Genomic DNA, 20072 nt, shown 5'->3' with positions numbered 1-20072 from the left:
AAGGATATATCCATTACTGAGTAGTTTAATTCGTCTCCACTGTCTACGTGTGAGTAAGTAAAATGTAACGTAATGGCCTTGCTATAATAGGCCGTTGACCAAGACGAAATAAACTATTGAATCTCGCAATCGTTCCGACCACGGTCTCCAACCAACAGAATCATTTGCGGACATCCAAACAGGCCAGTAAAGCTGAAGTGGTACGTAATAAAGCCAACGGTCCATCCGAATCCCCAGCATCCCACACTCGGAACCATATTCCTCACTTGAGCCCGTGCGACCGCTTACATGTCTACAACAAGCTGATGCCATTCCGCCCTTGACTGATAATGCATCAAATCCTTGAACTCTTCATCCTATGAGCGGCACGAAAGTTGCCGGCCACCCCGGAAACATCTCCGCTCTCATCGGCCGAGAGATCTATCACGCAATCGGCGGCCCCGATTCCTAGTGTCCGAGAACCAGGGTGATCCCCATTTCGTCGATTACGCCATCTCAAATATACGGGTGATGTTGTGTGTTTCAGCGGGCCGCTGATCTCAAGTTGAGAGTTTGAAAAGGGGGTCTCTCCCACAATATCCCACCGGGAGTGATGGGGCCTTTCAATCTACGAGTTTGAACTATGGAGATTTGCGAACCAACGTGGATTCCGGGTCGAGCCGCTTCTTGCCGATGGATCCAAGCTCATGAGAACCAAAGTGGACCTTTCACTGTGTCTCTGTTTAAAGACGTGACGAGGTGATTTGGGACATGTCGATCACCGTTCATGCAGAGAAGAGTAGAACCCTTCTCGAAGAGTTCTACATAGTAGGTCAAATGTTTCTTCAATGACACGTCAAATCATCCGATAGTCTTTCAAAAGTTTCAACCCAACCTGATTTCTCTCCTACCTGGTGGTTTCGCCATGTTGGCGACGTCTGTTGTCATCGCGCACCCTGCGCATCCTCCCACTCGGCCCCCCTGGTTGTATCATTCGCCCCTACAATGTCGAAATAAACAACAAGGGGAGAAGCATCGCTAGAATGTCGGCCAAGTATTTGCCTCCCGAGGAAAAAATCATGTACGCCGAGGTCGCATTGTATAAGTAGCTCTGGGCTTCTAGCTTGTTTCTTGAGTTCATGCAGCAGAAATCCTTGGCTACAACTACGGGCTTGGCTCTCTTTTCTTCTTTGACCATCCCTGCTGTTTCTTGTTTTGTTTCTACGTCATGGCCTGGCGCAGACCATTCAGCGGTGGTGAAGCCGAGGCTGCCACTGTGCTAGAGGGCCAGAGGGAGGAGATTGCCGATGGCAACACTCACTACATTGCTGAGAAGGGAGGCAACAATGCTCAAGCTACCTATCAGGATGCCACTGGTGCTCCAGTTGAGAATAACTCTCCTCTGGGTTACTCGGTCGGTCCTGTTACCATCACCTTGCTCAACATTACCATGATGATTGGCGCTGGTATCTACTCGACACGTATGTTGTTGATGCCTGAACGGATTGAACAATACTGACTTCGCAAAGCATCTTCAATTCTGTCTGGTACCGGCTCTGTTGGTGTCAGTTTTGTCTACTGGACTCTCGGTTATCTGGTATGCCCCCTTGCTTATAAGATATAGTCTGCCAAGACCGAAGACTAACCTAGTCCCAATTAGCTGTGCATGGCCTCTGGAGCTGTCTACCTCGAGTTTACTGCCTACTTCCCCAGTCGATCCGGCTCCGAAGTCGTCTTCCTCGAACAAGCCTACCCTCGTCCCATGTGGCTCTTCCCTACAACCTTTGCCGTGCAGAGCGTCATCCTCTCGTTTGGAAGTGCAAACGCTACCGGCAAGTCAAACATCGCTCCCACATTTTATGCGTAAACTAATACGCCGTGACAGTCATGGCCAACTATCTATGGGCTATTTCTGGACACGAAGGCACCAACTGGCAGATCAAGGGCACGGCTCTAGCTTGCTACACTCTTGCCACTCTGACCCTCGTGTTCAACACCAAATACGCCTACTGGTTCTCCAACGCCGTCGGAATCGTCAAGGTCTGCACTATCTTGTTCGTCATCATCACCGGATTCGTCGTCCTCGGCGGCAACACCAAAGTTGAGAACCCCACCGCCAACTTCAAGGATGCGTGGTCTGGCAGCTCCAATGCATCAGCTTATGGCATGACCATTGCCCTGTACCGTATCATCTTCTCTTATGGAGGTTATAACAACGCCTTTAACGTCGCCAACGAGGTCAAGGTAAGAACACGAAGTTGTGGTGATGGGACTCGGCTGACTCAGTTCTTGACAGAACCCTGTGCGATCGCTCAAGATATATGCCACTATCGCCTTGACTACTGTGTATATCCTATATATGTTTGCAAATGTTGCATTTTTTGCTGCTGGTAAGTACACAATCACCGCCCAATCATTCATCTTGAACAGCCAAGTTGACCACCTTCGTGACAGTCCCTAAGGAAGACCTCGAGAACTCAGGCCTCACAGCCGCAAGCCTCTTCTTCAAAGCCGTTTTCGGAGATAGCGGAGCTGTCCGTGGTCTCAACTTCCTCATCGCACTTTCCTCATTCGGTAATATGATCGCCGTCATCATCGGCCTATCCCGAAGAATCCGAGAGTCTGGCCGACAAGGTGTCTTGCCTTTTACTAGGTTTTGGGTTTCCACAAGGCCATTTGGAACGCCTTTGGGACCGTATCTCGTTATCTGGTCGCTTACAGCTCTGATGCTTCTTGCTATTCCCGCTGGAGATGCCTTCACTTTCGGTTAGTGACCACTGCCCCTGACCGAGACACCTCGCTTACTAACACACCAACAGTCAACGATCTCGGCATCTTTCCTTCAGCTGCCTTCAACCTGGCCATGGCTGTCGGTCTCTACGTCGTTCGCTGGCGCCGAAGCAAGGCCAACCTGCCCGAGTCTGAGTTTAAGGCGTGGCACATTGTCATCATCTTTAACATTCTGATTCAGCTCTACCTTCTCATCATGCCCTGGTACCCTCCCGAGGGCGGACAGTATGCCGGAGACGTCAGCTTCTGGTATGCTACATATGCCGTCGTTGGTATTGCAATGTAAGCAACCCCTCATCTATCCCTGGGTGATGCACTGGCTGACACACTGTAGTCTTCTTATCTGCGGTGGATACTACTGGCTCTGGGCCTCCCTTCTTCCCAAGTGGAAGGGCTACCACCTTCGACAGGAGCTTGTCAGCTTCGAGGACGGCGCTCAGAGCAACCAGCTCCGAAAGGTTCCCAACGCCGAGATTGCAGAGTGGGATGCCACCCACGATGCTGCCGGACGTCGCATCGAGCCTTCTGCTACCTCGACTGGGATCCAAATTCAAGAAAAGGGTGTTCGAACTTCCTCTGATGATAGCAACTCGGATTCAGCCAAGAGGGTCAATACTCTTCGGGAGACACAGTTCTAGATGCTCAGGGTGGCTATCAGATCAGACTATCATTCAAATTTGCAGACTGAGGCTTTATCATAGAACTATCGAGATTGGTTTGATCTTGTCATACCGTTGATGGCTGTGAAGACTTCTCGCGGGATGTTTTCCTCATTACATGACCATCTTAATATCATCATCCTCATTCCCAAACGCCACAGCATTCTCAAAAGCCCAGTCTCGAATAGCATCAAAGTTCCGGCAGGTATGCAGCGTGCTAAAGTCAGGCCAATGGCTCTCAAACCCTTTGTAGTGCTTGAAGGTGAATACACCAGTATCACTTTGACACATCAGGTTCGTCCTCAACACTTCGATGCAATGGTCTGTACCAAGTTAGTACAAGCAATAGATTCATGTCAATCAACTCACCCAGATGCCCTCTCAGGTCCTTGGGCTCCACGTCGATGTCGCCGCCCTTGTCGGAGTAATACTCCTTGAAGCTATGCTGCCTCAACAAGTTCAAGCAGTGAAGCTGGTGAAAGACCTGCATGCCAACACGATAGCCTACTTGGCCTGTCTTGGGGCTCTTGATGGTAAGAGACGCGGGATCAAGCCCCAGTCGATCAAGCTCGTCCCGGGTGATCATTTGGTCTCCAACATCATATGTGATGTGATCCCATGCCTTGTCGACCTCTGGGCCATACCCGACAAACTCGGTTCTCTTGAGGGTTGGAGTTATGTTGTATCGCACCGTTCGGTAGTTGGCTACTACATCTGCGGGAGCTGCATTGTCTTAGAGCAAGCTCAAGGTGGAAGTTGAGGGGACTTACAATAGGGAGAAGTTGCTTGAGAGTAGCCAACGCTCAAGGGTTGTCGGATTTGAAGTATCAAAGACAAGACAAAGAAGGCCAGTGAAAACGACAACAGTATTCCATGGCACACCCAGACAATATACGGGTGTGTCGGATACCGTGCCAGAGGAGGAACGAGCTGTGTGTACTTTGGCAAAGGAGACAGAAGAGACTTCTCCTCAAACTGACGCTCTTCGTCTGAAGGAACAGGGCCGTATTTCGAGTCCATGATGAGTACAAGAATTAGGTAGTTGGAGAAAAAGGAATGAAAGAATTAGGTGCAGCCAGCTGACACCAAAAAAACACGAAAGAAAATGGCGAATCTATCGACAACGAAGAGAATGCTCAGCAAAAAAAACCTCACAAAATGGAACAGAGGCTTTCTATACTCACCTGCCATTCAAGTCGTGGTGCCACATCAACGTCATGATCTTTCACACTGTAAGTTGCTTCGGCGCTAACCGCCGACGCTTGAGACGCTAATCAGGCGGCCAAGACCGAAAACGCCAAGCTTTCCCGAGAAAAGGGACAGGGCGAGACGCCAAAAGAGTCGCGTAGGTAGCAAACGCGACCTCAAACGCAATGTCGAAACTCGCTTGGCGAAACCAAACAGAGGCGCCTATCAACGCGAGCAGGTCCCATCAGGATAAAACACTTAAGAAAGAAAACTTCAAACCTGACCAATAAGACAATCGTGGTTGGGGTGGTCATCTGTAACAGGGGTTGGTTGCAAAAGAGAACTTGAAGCATCTAGTGTCTTGTATTGGCTAGGGGTACACCGAAACGTTACTAAGACCTTGTGGCTAGCAGAAACCTGGGGAAAGAGGGATATATCCACGAATCACGTTGTTTGCCAAAGTTCTTTCTGGTAGTTGATCTTTTACGCGCTCAAGATGCAGATCAACCCCGATCTCAGTATCGTGGCTGCATACGGACGAACCATGGCTTCGGAAATGCCCAGAAACCGACTAGTATGAGAACCTCAAGTTTGGCGAGCGTGTCAACCGTTTCTATTCCTGTGCAAGTCGGATATTCGGCCCTCATAGGAACGGCAATTCGGCATCACTAGACTGGCATCGCGGCATTCAGGGCGTCAACTAGACTTCAGAGTTGAACGTGGAGGTTCTATTTTGAGAACTCTGTCTAAACTGTTGAGATGAGATCGAGGAGGTGAATGGTATAAGAAGCTCAAATCTTCTGTTGAGATGTAGTCTAATCACTCAACTCGACATCCATTCAACATTCTCCACAGCTTCGCCTGGCGCGACTTTCCAGCTTTTCTTCCATTGATTCCATTCTCAAGGGCTAGTCCCATCTTTTATTATCCAAATCTCTTTGACTGCCGGCCAGTTTTTTCTATCCACACTCAAAATGTATTTCTCCAACGTTATCATCGGCCTCCTTACGGCCCAGGCCCTGTCCAAGGGTGCTCAGCCAGGAGTTGCTGTCAGCAAATATGCAGTATGGCTATCTCATACCAGCCTTGAATCCCATGGTTCTAACTTTCTTACAGACTTTGATGGCTGCTGCAGCCCTGCCCGCCAGTGGTCTCCCACTCTTTGGCAGTCTCGAAGTTCGAGAGGTGAGGTTAAACATTCCGGCCCTGGTTCTCACTATGCTAACATCATGAAGCCTCATCATCAGGGCAACCAAGGGAATCAAGGCAACCAGGGCCAAGGTGGCCAGAATGCCAACGCCAACGCCAACGCCAATGCTGATGCGGCTGCCGGATGCAACAGCAAGAGAGACGAAGACCTTGTCCGTCGACATCACCAGGGAAACCAAGGCAATTCGAACGGTGCCAACGGCCAAGCTGCTGCTGGCGCTGGAAATGACAATGCCTGTGGCAACGACAATGCAGCTGGTAACGCCAACGGGAATGCTGCTGCAGGTGCTGACAATGCCGCAGCCGGAGGCAACAATGGCAACGCTGCTGGCAATGCTAACAGTAACGCCAACGGTAATGCTAATGGCAATGCTGCTGATGATGCTACTGGAAACACTGCTGGTGGCAATGCTGGTAACGCTGGTAACGCTGGCAATGCCTGTAATAACAAGAGAGGCATTATGGGGCTTTTTACTAGACACCATCAAGGTGGCCAGGGCAACGCTGCCGGCTGTAACTGAAGTGCAGTGTGGATACCTTCCTGGGCGAGCCTTGGGGCTCTCGAATTGAGGCATGAGATACTTTGTTAAGGGCTAGGCAATTCAAATATTAACAAGTAATCTGCGTATAGAGGCACAACCGCATCAACTATCATTACATAGGAAAGACTTGAATCTAGGAATTCGGTTGAGTTGGTGCAGCAGTAAGAAGCGTCTACCTTGGGCGTCAATAGGATACTGCGACAGAATCTCTATAATACTGTCACTTTTTCTTTTTACCTCTTCTACCTTCTTCATGGGACTCACTAAAGAATTGCAGGCCATAGTCATTTAATACCCACTAAATATATAGTACCTATTAAGGCTTCTTTGCAACATGCTTTAAAACCCTCAGTAGTCAATCCCCCGGAGTAACTGGCCAACTTCAATTTCCTTTAGGGCTTCCACCTGTCCCAACAAATCCGTAACGCTAGAATGCGCCGTAGGCACCTCAGACTTCATATCTGACACGATGCACAAGAAAGAAAACACAGGGCTCTGGGGGATTTGGGTTTCGTACGTCTCCAGGAACGTAGTGAGCGGGTCATCAGAGTCGCCCATACCGGCAACATGGTTGTCAGGGGGCTCTTCGATACGATCCTTTTCATCGATCGAGATTTGAGTGATGACATTGCTGAAACGGACTGTAGGAGAGCTCTTGTCTTCTCTCTTCTCGTTGTCGATGTCTAACATCTGAACAGCCTTGATACTGGTGCTCATTTCATTAAGTGTGTGATCCGTTGTATTGTCCTTGTCATCGCCGGATATTTGAAAGCGATCATCTTCAGAACCCGCCATCAATGATGAACGAGAGAGCTTGCTCGCCTGGTTGCCTATGAGAGACTCAAACTCTTCGATTACTTCACTGAGGAGGCCCTGGAGCCGTTCCAAAATCAGATTGTTTGAAGAAACCCGATTAATGTTTCGAAGTTGCCGAACTAGACTGCAAAGAAAAGAAGATAGGACTTTGGCGAAGTTTCGATCGTCGGGCTTCGTTTTCATGATACCGCAGGACTTGGTGAGCAAATTCGTCCACAATTTCAAGTAGTCGCCAACAAGAGATGACTCTACGGATACGCAGAGGGCTTTTGTGTAAGTTAAACTCCGGGAATTCGTCAAGATAAACCAACTAGGAAAATTTTGAAGGATCGATAGGGTGAATTTCATGGACTTCAAAATATCCTGAATTGAAGAGGCTGCATCTACTGTTGGGGTCGTTTCCATCACTTCGTGCTGTGGTTCGAAGAATTGATTGCGCAAGGTATTCAACAGTTCAGGAGCCACTCGGGTATCCTCGTCGTTCAGCTGGAAGTGAAAGAATGCCTTTGTTAGAGCATCTTCAGCTGGATCCGCCATGGTTTCTTGTGTCGAGTCTTCCAGAGAAGGTGGGCGTTCTGATACCTCCACACTGTCCATTCGAAATTGCATTGGGTCCTGAGAGACGAGCAAGGTCAAATGCACCGACCCGTCACTCAAGACAGTATCAATGTCCAAGGACGGCATCGTTTCTGGCCGCAACTTCTCAATCGCCCGTACGGCGTCTTCCACACCGTGCAAGTAATTATGTTGGGTGTTGACATGTTCGGTTCTGGGTTTCTTTGAGCTTGATGAAGCATCTAGGAATTCCCTAGCACCAGATCCGGAAAGCGGCGTGCTGGGTGGTGAATTTGGCTGATGGATTGATCGCCGTCTTGCTCGCGATTTTCGGCGACTGTTGGATGAACTCGTTCGGCTTATTCTGCTGGGAGATGAAATCCGCCGGCGGTGGGCTTCGTTGCTTGCTGGAGACACCTATTGTTAGCTCTTGTTGCCCAACGTGCAGTATAATATTGTATATTGAATGATGGGACACACCTTCATGTTCGGTGGCCCGACTGGCAGATTGGGGTTTCAAACCCATCCTCTGTTCAAAGGTGAATTGGTAGTCCGATGTACCCGCTGTATGCTTCCTGTGTAGTTGCCGGAGGGTTTTGGCAACCTCCATCGCCAGGAGACGTTCGGTGTCTCTCTCCAGGATTTCTACAGGGTCTTGGTCGCCTTCGGGGTCTGGCCTGGGTGTTGAGGACAACTGGCTTATGGCCGAGGTGGCATCCGAGTCATTGCCGTTGTCTGTCGGCATCTTTGCCCTTTCGACACTCTCCTTTAGAGTCAACCCAGCCCGACGGAGATGCTCGCTGATGCTCGGGTTTGCACTTGTGATGTCGACCACTGTAGAGTTCGTGGGATTAATCAGCATCATGCAGCATTCACTGAGGTATTGGGGGGAGAAAATAGTATTTCCCATTTGACTCTTCCTTCTCGCTTGTATACGTGATGAGGTTTCATTGGGACGGAGGATCACTCACTTTGGACTAGATTCTCACCGATGCTGATCAGCATTTGCTTCGCAGCTTTCACAGTGACCTCTCGAAGTGAAGAGGTACCATTGAAGACACTGCGAAATTCGTCTTCATCAAGATCAAGCTTCCATGTCCGTAAGGATATCATGACTTTCGTTATCATCTTGACGTGTCGAGAGATCCAATAGTCCCCGACATTCAGAGCCGGGCACGCAGGCCCAGCGGTATGGTCCACTTCCATGTCTGGTAGCCGGGTAGAGCCATGAGTAGATGACTGCAGGCTTTCTGGGACATCGCGACATGTCTCAGGACTGCTCTGGGCGTCATCTTCACTGCCCACCATGGTATTGGAGACCTGGTCCGGCGGCGGGGCTTCATGACTTTGACGCTTGATGATTCGGAGAGGGCTTGACTTTTGGGATGAAAGTCCTGCTAGAAATTTCAAGATCGAGTTGCAAAGCTCCATAAACGCGTCTGCCTCAGAAGAAGGTGAGGGTTGTATTTGAATTGAATATTGACTGAGTGGTCTTGATTTCCTCGATCTTTTTTCATAGGTCCTTGGAGGAATGATATCACTCTTGGATCTGATGAGCTTGTGTCGGGTAGGAGTTGGAGGGTCTTGGTCCTCTTTTGGATGTGCCGCACTGGGTATGTCCACTGAGGAGGAACTGCAGGAAATCGAGGGACTGGGGTTGGCCATTGTGTTGCAAAGGGCCGATCGAGGACCGACTGAGAAGAGGTAAATGAGAAAGACTCAATCTGATCTGAGGTAGTTTGGGAGAGTACTGGCGTACTGGCCCTACGCTTGAGCACCGAACCTGTCTGCGGAGGGATGAAGATGTGTTTCGCCCTGCTTCTGCAAAGATGGCGGTGACATGGCCAAAGGGGAAAGAGACGGCCTCAGCTCAGGCTAAACTGGGCGCCATTAGGCCCAGATAACACGTAAGCCCAACTTGCTCTCGGCTCTTCTCGCTGGAATAGCCGGGGTCTTGATGTTCAGCTCAAGGTTTCGTGGCACATCTCATGCGGAGCAGGGACAACCTCATTCGTTGCCAGCGAAGAGCACATCACCGCGAGGCTCGGCAAATGTCTCTTGAAAGTAGCTTCACAGTAGTTGACATCTGGCACGACTGTGTAAGACGTGTGGTATCAATCAAGTGCCGACCAATCAGGTCTTCCCCGTCCACCCCCTGGACGTTTTCAGCAGAACGCCCAGTGGGCTTGGACTTACGGGAGAGCCTTATCCTTGGAGACTCATTCGTCATGCTGTCGGCTGTGCCTTGAAAATGAGGCTATCCAAAACGCCTCCCTGATGCAGAACACTGTTTTCGACTAGTCGGGTGACTGCTTGCAGTTTTCATCCCACGTTAACCACTCAGGCTACGGTCCGTGGCCAGGGCGTGACCACTTCATCATGGGCTGACGAGATCGATGAGTTTGACCGGACACCAACAGAGATCCGTTGTCCAGTAGTATTCCTTTCAACGTCATGCAGGATGAGGGGAGATGAGGGGGAGATGAGCCCATCCGGAAGGCCTTTTAAGCGCAAGGAGGAATACTTGAGCATTTTGAAAGCAACGGAAATCCAGAGATATTCCGCTCACCTCAACGAGACCAAGCACTACACGAATGAGAGCGTAATAACAACTGTTCCTGAACTGGTCTTCCTTCCACTTGCCAAGTTCAATACCATGGTAAGTCCGACCACCGACCTTCAATTTACCACAGTTGAATGGGCTGAAGAAGCATGCTGAATATAACCCAGGCAGAAATCTTTGGTGCCGCTGCAGCCGCCTTTGGGGTCCTGGAGCAGGTATCCAAGTTCGGCAAGCGGATTCTCCGCGCCAAAAACAGCCCGAAGGACCTCCCTCCCGTCATCAACCAACACATGCTCATCGTTGATAGCAGTATGGCTATCATCACGTTGATTGAAAACGAAGAGCCCTTCAAGACTCGAGCCATCCAGGAGGTCCTCAAGAACATCCAAGCCTCTGGGGCAGCCATTACCACGCATCTCCAGGGGATGTGTGCAACACTAGAAAAGGGCGGTGCCGAAAACTTTACACATCAGCTTTTTGCCGGGGCCAAGGACCTGGATGAGCTTCAAAAGATGGTTGCTGAGTTGAAAATTCACAAGCAAGACCTTGGAATAAGTCTCGAGAGTGTCCATGTTGGATTGACTCAACAGGCCGGACAGGCAATTGCAGTCAACACAGCCGTAGTCCAGGAACTCAACGATACTCTCAAGAAAGCCTTAGGGGACACAAATGGCCTCAAAATTGCGCGAATTGTTCAAAACCGCCAAGCGAACGGTGAGTTTCCTCCGATCCCCCCCTAGTGTCTCGTTACATGACGTGAGCATTTTGCATAACTGACGATGGTCTTGATTAAGGCGAGGGGCTAGTCTTCCTACAGGAAAACGACATTACTGAGCTGTCTGGTTTGCCAGAAGAGGGCCCTTCAAAGATTGAGGACAACCCATCCGACTCTCATCGGAAGGAGAGATACATTGAGAAGAACAAAGCCATCAGGAACTCATTCATGCAAAATGTCCCGGTTTCCGATGAGCCTGATGCTTGGGCCCACATAGACATTATTAGGATTGCCGACAACGAAGCAATTGATGGTTCAACCATGGTCAACTATCCGGTATCTTCGGCGCACCTCATGGCTCTTATCAACCGGCCCATAGGTCGTTAGATCCATGCGGTTAACAAGAGAGGAAGGGGTCAGGAATTTTCTTAGCATGGGAAGAACAAGTGAACAGTGCCTTTATCCAGATTGGACTTTGAAGTTGAACGACAGATTTGCATTTAGCATCAGACAAATTGAACCTGCTTGTTAACGATAGAATAACTGACAACGATCTTCGGGCTCAGTTAACCCATCGAGGGCCGAGCTGCAACTATGAATAACTGACAACCAATGCGTGATTTGCATCCAATTAACGCTAAATTAGTGCGCGTGTATGTATCAACTCCCAGACCCCCAATCGTCTCCTTCAAATTCTCGTTGATCATCAAGCGATAGGCTTATGCTCTCTTCCGTCTTCTCCAAGCTGACAACAACAGCCTGATAGAACCCTTCCCATAGCTCCAAGTCGTCTAAGTCTTTGCGGAGGCTTGAGGAATCCATACAGTAATCCACTGCTCTCCGAAAATGCGTCCCACTCAGTATGCTATTGAGAGTCGCATTGCGCAACTTCCTCACTTGCGCGTAGCTGCTGTGTCGCCGGTCTATCTCCCCGGCGCCATTTGTCCTCAGCCCAGGCACGTGCTTACGATGTGCTAGCTCAAGAAGGGTGATTCCAAGGCCGTGGAGTATCTCTCGATTAGACGTTCCTCCAGCAGCTGGGAAAAGTTGTTCGGGTCCAGACCGACCAGCAAGCTTCACCGTGAAGTGAGGATCCCAGATCTCGCAATTGATGCTGTTTAGTATCATAATGCTCTCGCTGCTAAAGGGGATCTTGGGCCAGACCTCAGGTGTAAATCTGAGCACAGCTTCACATAGCAAGCGTGCGACTTTAACCCTCATCAGATTGACAGCCAGATCTGGCATGGTTTCATGAGAATTGTCGTTTACCCACTGTGATAGAGGTACAGGATGAATCTCTTCACGTGGCGGTTTGTCTGGAAAATCCAATCGGTTCTGGTTGAGAGTGCCGGTCTTCGGATCCAGCATTTCCGGTAGGTCATCAAGATCTGCAGCCCAGCCACCAATTCTTTGGCCATAATTACTCAGACAGAGCCCAGATCTAGACGGCAAGCAGGGGCTAATTGTCTGCTTTCGTTGTGTCGGTCTCGGCCTTGAATGCGTAGTTTGTGTCGTCAGCCTGGCGGCCGTCCTTTTAGAAACGCCACGCGGTCTTGAACCAACATGCTCCCGAGCTGGACGGCGTAGTTTGTTTAACTCATCAATTTCAAACTGCCTTGACGTAGATGTTGCTCGAAACCATATGAGATTTGTGCTGTTCTCACGTTGATGCATAGCCTTGAACGCTAGATGAAAACCAAAGGCTGGGGATTTCTGTTGCAAGTCTTCGTGTACATTGAGGTTGAAATACACCTCATGCTCGTCGTGCTCGGGACAGACTTGAGAAAGCTGTCGGCAAAGATAGATTGTGGTCTTCTGACAGAGTCCGAGCCGAGATAGCATCTGTTTCTCGGCCGGTGTCAATGGTTCCCGTTGATGCATCTCAAGAATGGTTGAAAGACGTTCACGCAGTTCCTTGAAGGACATCAAGGTTCGTGTTATTCGTTCAATACGATCCCGAAGACTGAGTCGGCAGAGTTTCGTGCCCCTGTCGCCAATAGGGAACTCAAGGGCGTTGAGCTTTTTAATGAGCACTTTCTATAGATATACAGATTAGCAATAAAATTGATGCAAGATGAACCTTGGTCGTGCCTGCACCTACTGGATGTTGAGGAGTATCGATTAATGTTCGGATGGCGCTAGTAATGTCCCGGAGCTCCGCCAGTGCATTGGAAAGCTTTTTCAAGGCTTGGTCAAGCAACGGGTGGACATCAACAGGCTCTTGCCGCTCTCTTTCTAGTACATCAATCTTTTTCGTGAGTTCGTGTTGTTGTACCACGCATATGGCCATCTGAGTCTCCAACCCTTTCATAATTCGTTTGATTTTTGCCTCGCGGGGTTGGAGGAGGTCGTATATTTCTTGTTGAGCCTGGAAGATCAACCTAGCTTGTTCACGACAGGATACCAGGCGGCTGAGCCAGGGCATGGGTGGGTTGTCTTGTACTGAACCATTCTGAATCCGAGTGCCCACATTCGTAATTGACTGAGTTGAGTCGGGACGAATTGATTGAGGCACAGGTTGGCCATCGCCTCGGCCAGAATCTGGGCGAGGTTCATGGGGCGCATTATCCTTTTTGACTCGCAGAGATGCCAATTCCTCCAATACTTTAAGAGACCTTCTATGCGAGGTAAAACTTGACTCGAGAGGCATGGAGCTTGGGGATCTCTGACTGCCATGACTGGTGGACGGAAGGGGATTAATCACCAATTGGCCAACGTGGCCAATCGTGACGTTATGTTTTTGAACGAGAAGGTTCACGCTATCGTCTTTCATAGAACCGACGAATGCACTCCTGTCAGAGACATTATTGCCTTGACTAGTAAAGCTCGTCGACACCTGCGACAAAGGGGAACCAGCGCTCATTGCAGAAAGCAACAGAGGCAGGATAGAAGCGCAAGGACGTCAAATGGATAATGAACCAGTAAAGGGGTAAGACCAAGGCCAACCATTGAAGATAAGAACGTACTGCAAACAATGAGACAAATTCGGGAGAAGAGCAACCCGATCAAGGAGTGAGCTAGATGCGAAGTTTGCAGGCATCTTCAGTAGAGCCCCATTGCTCGGGTGGTCTGTCTTATGACGAATACACCCTTGTTCCGCCCATGGGCCGAGGGAGTGAGTGGAAGCCATCCAAACACTCTTGGTGATTTGTGATATCTTGGGCGAGCCTGCTTGATGCGCCCAGCCCGGTCAATGTACACAGTGCAAAGTAAACAACTTGAGCGAAAACAGTCTCGCCGAGACCAATTATTTGCAATGCCCCATTTCAGCCGCCCTCTTCATCAGGCTGCCGGCACACCCTTGTGAGAAAAACTTGCATGTCGTTGTTGGTGGCGTCTGACGCCAAGCGAGATATTGCTCACCGGGACCCATTTTCAACGGAATCATTCACCAGCTGATATGGCCATGATCAGGCTCTCAAGGAGAAAGGAAAGCTGGAGCCGGATTCGGTGGCTGGCGGTTCGGAAACATGGAAAAATTACAAGCAGTTTGTAATTGGCAGTGATCAGGCTCTGGAGGATCGTGCAACCGTCGGACTTTGCAGCCGGAATCCCGAGCCTGACCTTTTCCAACCATTGAGTCTCAGTCTCTTTGTTTGACTTCCTCGATCTTCGAGCTCAGTTAACTTATCGAGAGCCGAGCACTATAATAAAGAATATATTTCTAACATATCATAGTATAACCTAATGCTAACATGGTGGCCTTTTCTAAACCTTCAGCAACAGCAGAAGAGTCATATTTAGCCATATCGTCATAAAAGATTCAGCCTGTCACGGGTATTTTAGCTGCTCTAACCTCCGTACGTGAAATAAGAGGGCGGTAGCTATTGGGGTGAGTCAACAAGAGTATGGGAAGGAAGACGTTAGTTAGAGCTTGAATATAATATCTCGGCGAGTTGCTAAGCTTTCGTTAGCACACATCATCTTCGAACATAATGGTTTGACTTCCACGAAAGTACTCTTAGCAGACTCTTGTCTATTTGAGCCTTACTTGAGTTTAGGCGTTTCTTAATCGCTATTCATAGTTCGGACTTGAGCAAGTGTCTGAAAACTTGACCTCGGACTGTAAAGTTTGCGTGCTAGATCTGTTGAGACTTGGTGACTCGGGCCGCAAAAAAACAATTTCGGCGTTGAGAACTCAAATGAAACATAAAACGGACTGCCTTCTGGATTTTCTTTTCTTTTTCTTTTTCTCTCTTTTTTCTCTCTTTTTTCTTTCTTCTTTTTGATTTCTTTTTGTTAAGTCCATCTCCCCGTACCAATGTCTAAGGGCACATATCTGTCGTCGGCCTCAACACCCCAATATCCCAATATGAACGACACATTCCATCGCTTCGTTCATCTCCCCTGGGATATTCGGGAGCAGATATGGAAGTTCGCACTTCGTCCTTCTCTCCCAGGCGTCCACATCTTCAAACTCTATAAGCCAAACCCAGGTGACGGTCCAGACAAGAAACTCGATATCATTTCCCATCACAGACGCCATGAATCCCTACGTCTTGCCGCCCCTGATGGTGAGGAAAGCACCTCTGCCGAGAACCACGATACAGATGTCACCCAGAACCGGGATAACCCCTCGACATACCTCATCGATGGAGGATTATGGACTGCCTGCAAAGACTCAAGGCACGTCATACAACGCCATTTCGGGTTTCTCAAGTGGCGATCTTTGCACGACAAAGACCCTGAGAGATTCCGACGCAAGGCAATACAGAAACTTGATATGCCAGCAATAGGATATTTTGCGGGCAAAGATCCCTACTCTTTTGCTGTCTTGCCGAACCGAGATCTCTTCATCCTTCGACCTCAAGATATAACCATGATGAAACCGGGCGATCTCAGCTGGCATACTGGCGTTGGAGCTCATTGGCAGGGGTTTCAAGGGTTCCAGCACATCGCCCTGGAATACAACAAGGAGTGGGAAGATTTATTATTCTCTTCCTCTGGCCCTAAACTTGAAGCGATGAACAGAGCCCTTATCACACTGGGGTACCATGCCGCCGGTCATACGCTATGGTTTATCGATTATACCCTCAAACGAAGACATGAAGCGATTACTGAGCCATCTTCATCTAGCAAAAAGGAAAACGCCAGTTTTTATCTCCAAGGTCAGCGGTTCTTTGATGTAGAACTTTCACCCAACCCCCTAGAAGACTGGAAGTACGTCGACATAGTGAGTGGTGCTGAAATTGAGCGGGATGCAATTAATGTCCATTGCAACTCGATGGACTTTATCGACATAGTTCGATGTGCTCTCTGGGATATATTTTTAGATCTTGAGCCATCGTATGGGTTGCCAAGGCAGGTAGGACTCCTGGCTTGTGAATCCTTCTGACCTTGTGTTCTGTGTCAGACGGGGGAGAGGCGGTGATGAACTTTGCGCTAAAAATAAGATTAGATGAACATCAAACGTTCAAGTTGGGAAGAATCTCTTCAAGGATTTAGCTTTATTGTCATGATGTGCTGTTTTCCAAATAATGTTGAATGTTTCCATCAGAAACTATGTGGACAACAGACGACGAAGGACAGAAATTGATATAAAAGCAACTTCAAATGTTCGTTACAAGTATAGCCCAAGCAACGGAACCTGCCTTCAGAAAAGAGGGTTTACAAGATGTTAAAATAACACAAATAACTCATTGCAGCCAACTCCAGCGCTTTTGCATGAGTTCCGGTCGCAATGTCGATGTCGTCGTCCCACCTTATCCTCTCGAACCGCTGAGAGCCTCGTCGGAAAAGCTGCCAGAGTATGCCCTTATAAGCCGTTATATACCTAGCACAACACCATTGCCTTGCTCAGAAGCCCCTCCCCGCTTCTTCAAGCCCTTTGACAGAAAAGGCCAACACTCTTTCAGCTGCACTGTGGCTGTGATGCTGGGTATCTGCAGCCTCGCCTATTAATATGCACCACAGTTCCCGCATCATCTCTGAAAGATCTCTGTTTCTTCCAAACTCAATCCTCAAATTCATCTTCGGACGTGGCCCAAACCCATCATAGCAGCAAGTCCCCAAACCTCCCGCATTTCGTGCGGCACTAGCCCACTATGACTCAACCTGTGTCGGACACAGGGCAACAGTACAGTGATGCGCCGGAAGTTGTGCCGGGTTCAGGTCTAGAGGTCGCCTACGATCAGGCGGGCATGTACTTGATCCAGCCCGACCGGCAGAATTATCCTGAAGTACATGCTCCACCAGCAGAGTTGAAATCCGGGGCGCACATCACAGAGCAGAAGATACCCAGTCCCAGGCGCTGGTGGAAACGGAGGAGGGTATGGATCATTCTAGCCGGCATCCTACTCGCAGTTGTTGCTCTTGTCGTCGGGCTTGTCGTAGGTTTGAAGAGCGCATCACCATCGCAGTAAGTTTTGACCCGATTCCGTTACCATTGAATCGTACATAGTGACCAACCGATTACAGCGGTGCCCCAGAAACCGGCGATGCCGATGCCGATACCAATGCCGATGCCGACGCCGACGTTGACCTAGACCCGCTATGTAATGACGATGTCTGCCGCCAAGTCGTCGCCACAGCGGCCTTCATAGATGAGCTGCACATCTTCATACGCTCCTCTAACGGCAACATACAGCACCGTTCAGGCAATGGATCTTCTTTCGATGACAGCTCCTGGGAAGACTTGTTCAAGACCGGCACGCTGACCCAGCCTGTCGCCATAGCCTGGAAGCCCAACCACACGGACCGCCTCAGCGTCTTTTCGCTCAGCTACCAAGATCGCACTGTTTACGGCCTCTACTTCCAAGATGGCAATTGGTCTGAATGGGAGAAGATTGCCTCCGGTGCTGACAGTCAGCCTATTCTATGCGAGGTAGACGAAGATCGCATTGACATGTGGACAACGGATGTGGAGAGTGACAACATCACTCAGAACTACTGGGACGTCGAGACGAACAATTTCTGGAGTCAATCGCAGGGCAAGGGCAAATTCAGGCCTAGTGACACTGGCCCAGCAAGATCGGCCGCGGGTATCGTCTGCCGCGACCACCGTTACAGCGACATCTGGTGCGATATTTGTTGGTATGATCGCGACAGGGGCTCCCTTTTGTGTCACTTTTATAAAGGCAGCGCTGGTTGGTCTAAGCCGAGGGGCTTTGGCGGTTTCTTCATCGGCGATCCGGTGTTGGTCTTCTTTGTCAACAACCCACAGCGGCTGGATTTCTTTGGTGTGGGGGAGGACCATCAAGTGTATCACCTCAGTCGCACGAATGACGAGTACTCAAAGCTGGAGGCGTTGGGCGGCAATGTGACGAGTACGCCCGCGGTGGTGTCACCGTTCAAGGGTGTGATGGACGTCGTAGCCCTAGGCAGGGATGGACGGATCAAGCATCTGCATTATAATGGGAGCGCGTGGGCGGATGAGTGGGAGGATCTTGGCGTGAGTGCGTCAGCTGCGCCACAGGTAGTCATTTTCAACGGGTAAGTTTTATTTGCGCTGAAGAAGCATGAAGTGCAGTATGCATCGTGGGAGTCGGGGGGTGAGAGTTCTTGGTCGAGCCTGGTTAAGATGAAGTCTCTACCAGGCGTCGCTCCGTCGCTGGACTTTTTCCAAGAGGAATTGTAATGGGGTATAAGTATTTTCTAAAGTTTTAATCTTGTAACTTGAAGCTCAACTTACTTGGCAGTTTAGCAAGGTATCTACAGCATACGATTGTAGATTGGGACTCAATCTCAGGTGCGCTGCGGCATTATGTGTCTTGGATGTGATTGAGGAGTGCGGCTGAGAGGCTGTGGACTGACGTGGACGAATAGTGTACATAACAGTCTTTTCAGCGCATGTGTAAATTGAGGGGGTTGGTTGCACTGCAAATATAGCGTAGAGAGAGTGTTGGCTCCATTGACCAAATCATGGAGCGCCAGGGGCTTTCAGGCAGGGCCTGACAGTTGCGCTCGAGATGGATACAACTATGGTAGAGTAGATTAAGAGGCTTAGAAGAGGAACGCCACCAACTGTGATTAATTGCCAGTCGATGTATGGTAAGTCTGGTAGTTCCTCTAGCTTACTAAAGACCACCAAGAGACTGCTCCTGGTGGTGCGTTTCGCGTAAACACGAATCCAAGTCTCAATAGTTGACATGCTGTTGAACAGGAGCCAGGATGACAGGGAGAGTGTATCAACTTAAACATCTATACTTGAAGGGACAGCTCGCTTTGCCTCTGGCCTTCAAACTGTCAACTCATCTTAGTCAACTCTCCGCCTCTTTCGCCTCTTCGGTCGACCTCCCACCATCACGTCCGTCTTCAATTCCCGGAAACGCTGTAGAACATGTTTGCTCCTCTCTATCAGCTCCGGCTCCCCAAATGACTCCTTGATCCAAGTCTCCACATCAAACCACACATCTGGCCTGGCCGTTGCCGCGGCGGCTACAAATTACTCGATAGTCGTCAATGCCGCCAACTTTTCTTGGATGGTAGCACCGAGTTTTTCATACTTTTGTTCCAACCAGAGGGTCCATAGGGAAGGGGTTGGTGTTCCATAGGTGCCAGGTAAGGGTTTGTTTGGATCACAGCCTACTGAGAGAAATAGCCTGACTACCGCATCCGATGAGCATGCTTGCAGCCCTGGCGTTGGCGAGGGTGATTCATTCCGGCATATGCCAAGAGGTGGCAAACAACGAATGATGTGCGAGAAGAGTGACCGACACTTGCACATGGGTTCACGGCATTCTAAAACTTTGAGCAAACACGGATGCTCCTTGAGATAGTTTATTGCGCCAGCATCAGCGGCCATGAGGAGCGTGACGTGCGAGAATTGATCCGCCCTGTCATGGTGGGCACTTGCCAACTCAAAAAGATGTGAACTCCCGGTGATGCTTGGTTTGGCGAAGCCCTGGGCGTGGAGCAAGTCGAGGAACGCCATCTTCCAGAATATGTTTTCCCTGTTCAAGGGCGCCTCACAGTCAGCCTTTGCGCCCCAGCGAAGGCCGTCTCGGAGACATGAGAGAGCCTGAGCCTCACGCGGAGACTGTTCGTGCAGGCTCTGCATGGCAAGGTGTAGTCTAATGAGCGATAGGTCCGTGGCTGCGTCGAATTTGCTGTCGGCT

General features: G+C 49.6%; 8 protein-coding genes across 8 annotated transcripts; 5 read left to right on the top strand and 3 right to left on the bottom strand.

Annotated features, from left to right (window-relative positions):
* Window positions 1-1207: 1207 nt before the first annotated feature.
* Window positions 1208-3407, top strand: NECHADRAFT_39480 (uncharacterized protein; the record flags this gene model as incomplete). The annotated part of the gene is made up of 8 exons (XM_003045601.1): window positions 1208-1460; window positions 1509-1576; window positions 1640-1796; window positions 1865-2223; window positions 2276-2369; window positions 2434-2745; window positions 2799-3051; window positions 3104-3407. 8 exons carry the CDS (start codon window positions 1208-1210, stop codon window positions 3405-3407), a joined length of 1800 nt encoding a protein of 599 aa, XP_003045647.1.
* A 28-nt stretch (window positions 3408-3435) lies between these two features.
* On the bottom strand, window positions 3436-4544 carry NECHADRAFT_60615 (uncharacterized protein). The gene is made up of 3 exons (XM_003045476.1): window positions 4199-4544; window positions 3798-4151; window positions 3436-3751 (listed from the first exon to the last, which is right to left on the bottom strand). Exons 1-3 carry the CDS (start codon window positions 4446-4448, stop codon window positions 3543-3545), a joined length of 813 nt encoding a protein of 270 aa, XP_003045522.1. The 5' UTR covers window positions 4449-4544; the 3' UTR covers window positions 3436-3542.
* A 1046-nt stretch (window positions 4545-5590) lies between these two features.
* On the top strand, window positions 5591-6346 carry NECHADRAFT_106073 (uncharacterized protein; the record flags this gene model as incomplete). The annotated part of the gene is made up of 3 exons (XM_003045600.1): window positions 5591-5680; window positions 5733-5801; window positions 5852-6346. The coding sequence occupies 3 exons, from the start codon at window positions 5591-5593 to the stop codon at window positions 6344-6346; spliced, it is 654 nt and encodes a 217-aa protein (XP_003045646.1).
* Window positions 6347-6715: 369 nt separating this feature from the next.
* NECHADRAFT_100310 (uncharacterized protein) lies at window positions 6716-9046 on the bottom strand (the record flags this gene model as incomplete). Its single annotated transcript, XM_003045475.1, has 3 exons — window positions 6716-8145; window positions 8219-8572; window positions 8710-9046. The coding sequence occupies 3 exons, from the start codon at window positions 9044-9046 to the stop codon at window positions 6716-6718; spliced, it is 2121 nt and encodes a 706-aa protein (XP_003045521.1).
* Window positions 9047-10199: 1153 nt separating this feature from the next.
* NECHADRAFT_79661 (uncharacterized protein) lies at window positions 10200-11403 on the top strand (the record flags this gene model as incomplete). The annotated part of the gene is made up of 3 exons (XM_003045599.1): window positions 10200-10397; window positions 10469-11015; window positions 11096-11403. 3 exons carry the CDS (start codon window positions 10200-10202, stop codon window positions 11401-11403), a joined length of 1053 nt encoding a protein of 350 aa, XP_003045645.1.
* A 273-nt stretch (window positions 11404-11676) lies between these two features.
* NECHADRAFT_79660 (uncharacterized protein) lies at window positions 11677-13666 on the bottom strand (the record flags this gene model as incomplete). The annotated part of the gene is made up of 2 exons (XM_003045474.1): window positions 11677-13053; window positions 13118-13666. 2 exons carry the CDS (start codon window positions 13664-13666, stop codon window positions 11677-11679), a joined length of 1926 nt encoding a protein of 641 aa, XP_003045520.1.
* Window positions 13667-15277: 1611 nt separating this feature from the next.
* On the top strand, window positions 15278-16552 carry NECHADRAFT_79659 (uncharacterized protein; the record flags this gene model as incomplete). Its single annotated transcript, XM_003045598.1, has 2 exons — window positions 15278-16189; window positions 16532-16552. 2 exons carry the CDS (start codon window positions 15278-15280, stop codon window positions 16550-16552), a joined length of 933 nt encoding a protein of 310 aa, XP_003045644.1.
* Window positions 16553-17060: 508 nt separating this feature from the next.
* NECHADRAFT_79658 (uncharacterized protein) lies at window positions 17061-18752 on the top strand (the record flags this gene model as incomplete). Its single annotated transcript, XM_003045597.1, has 3 exons — window positions 17061-17374; window positions 17434-18447; window positions 18659-18752. 3 exons carry the CDS (start codon window positions 17061-17063, stop codon window positions 18750-18752), a joined length of 1422 nt encoding a protein of 473 aa, XP_003045643.1.
* Window positions 18753-20072: the final 1320 nt, after the last annotated feature.

The sequence above is a fragment of the Fusarium vanettenii genome (genome assembly GCF_000151355.1).
Source record: "Fusarium vanettenii 77-13-4 chromosome 4 genomic scaffold NECHAsca_19_chr4_3_0, whole genome shotgun sequence".
NCBI classification, from domain to species: Eukaryota; Fungi; Ascomycota; class Sordariomycetes; order Hypocreales; family Nectriaceae; genus Fusarium; species Fusarium vanettenii.
The sequence above is the reverse complement of the archived record's forward strand: the minus strand, read 5'-3'. Positions and strand labels throughout refer to the sequence as shown.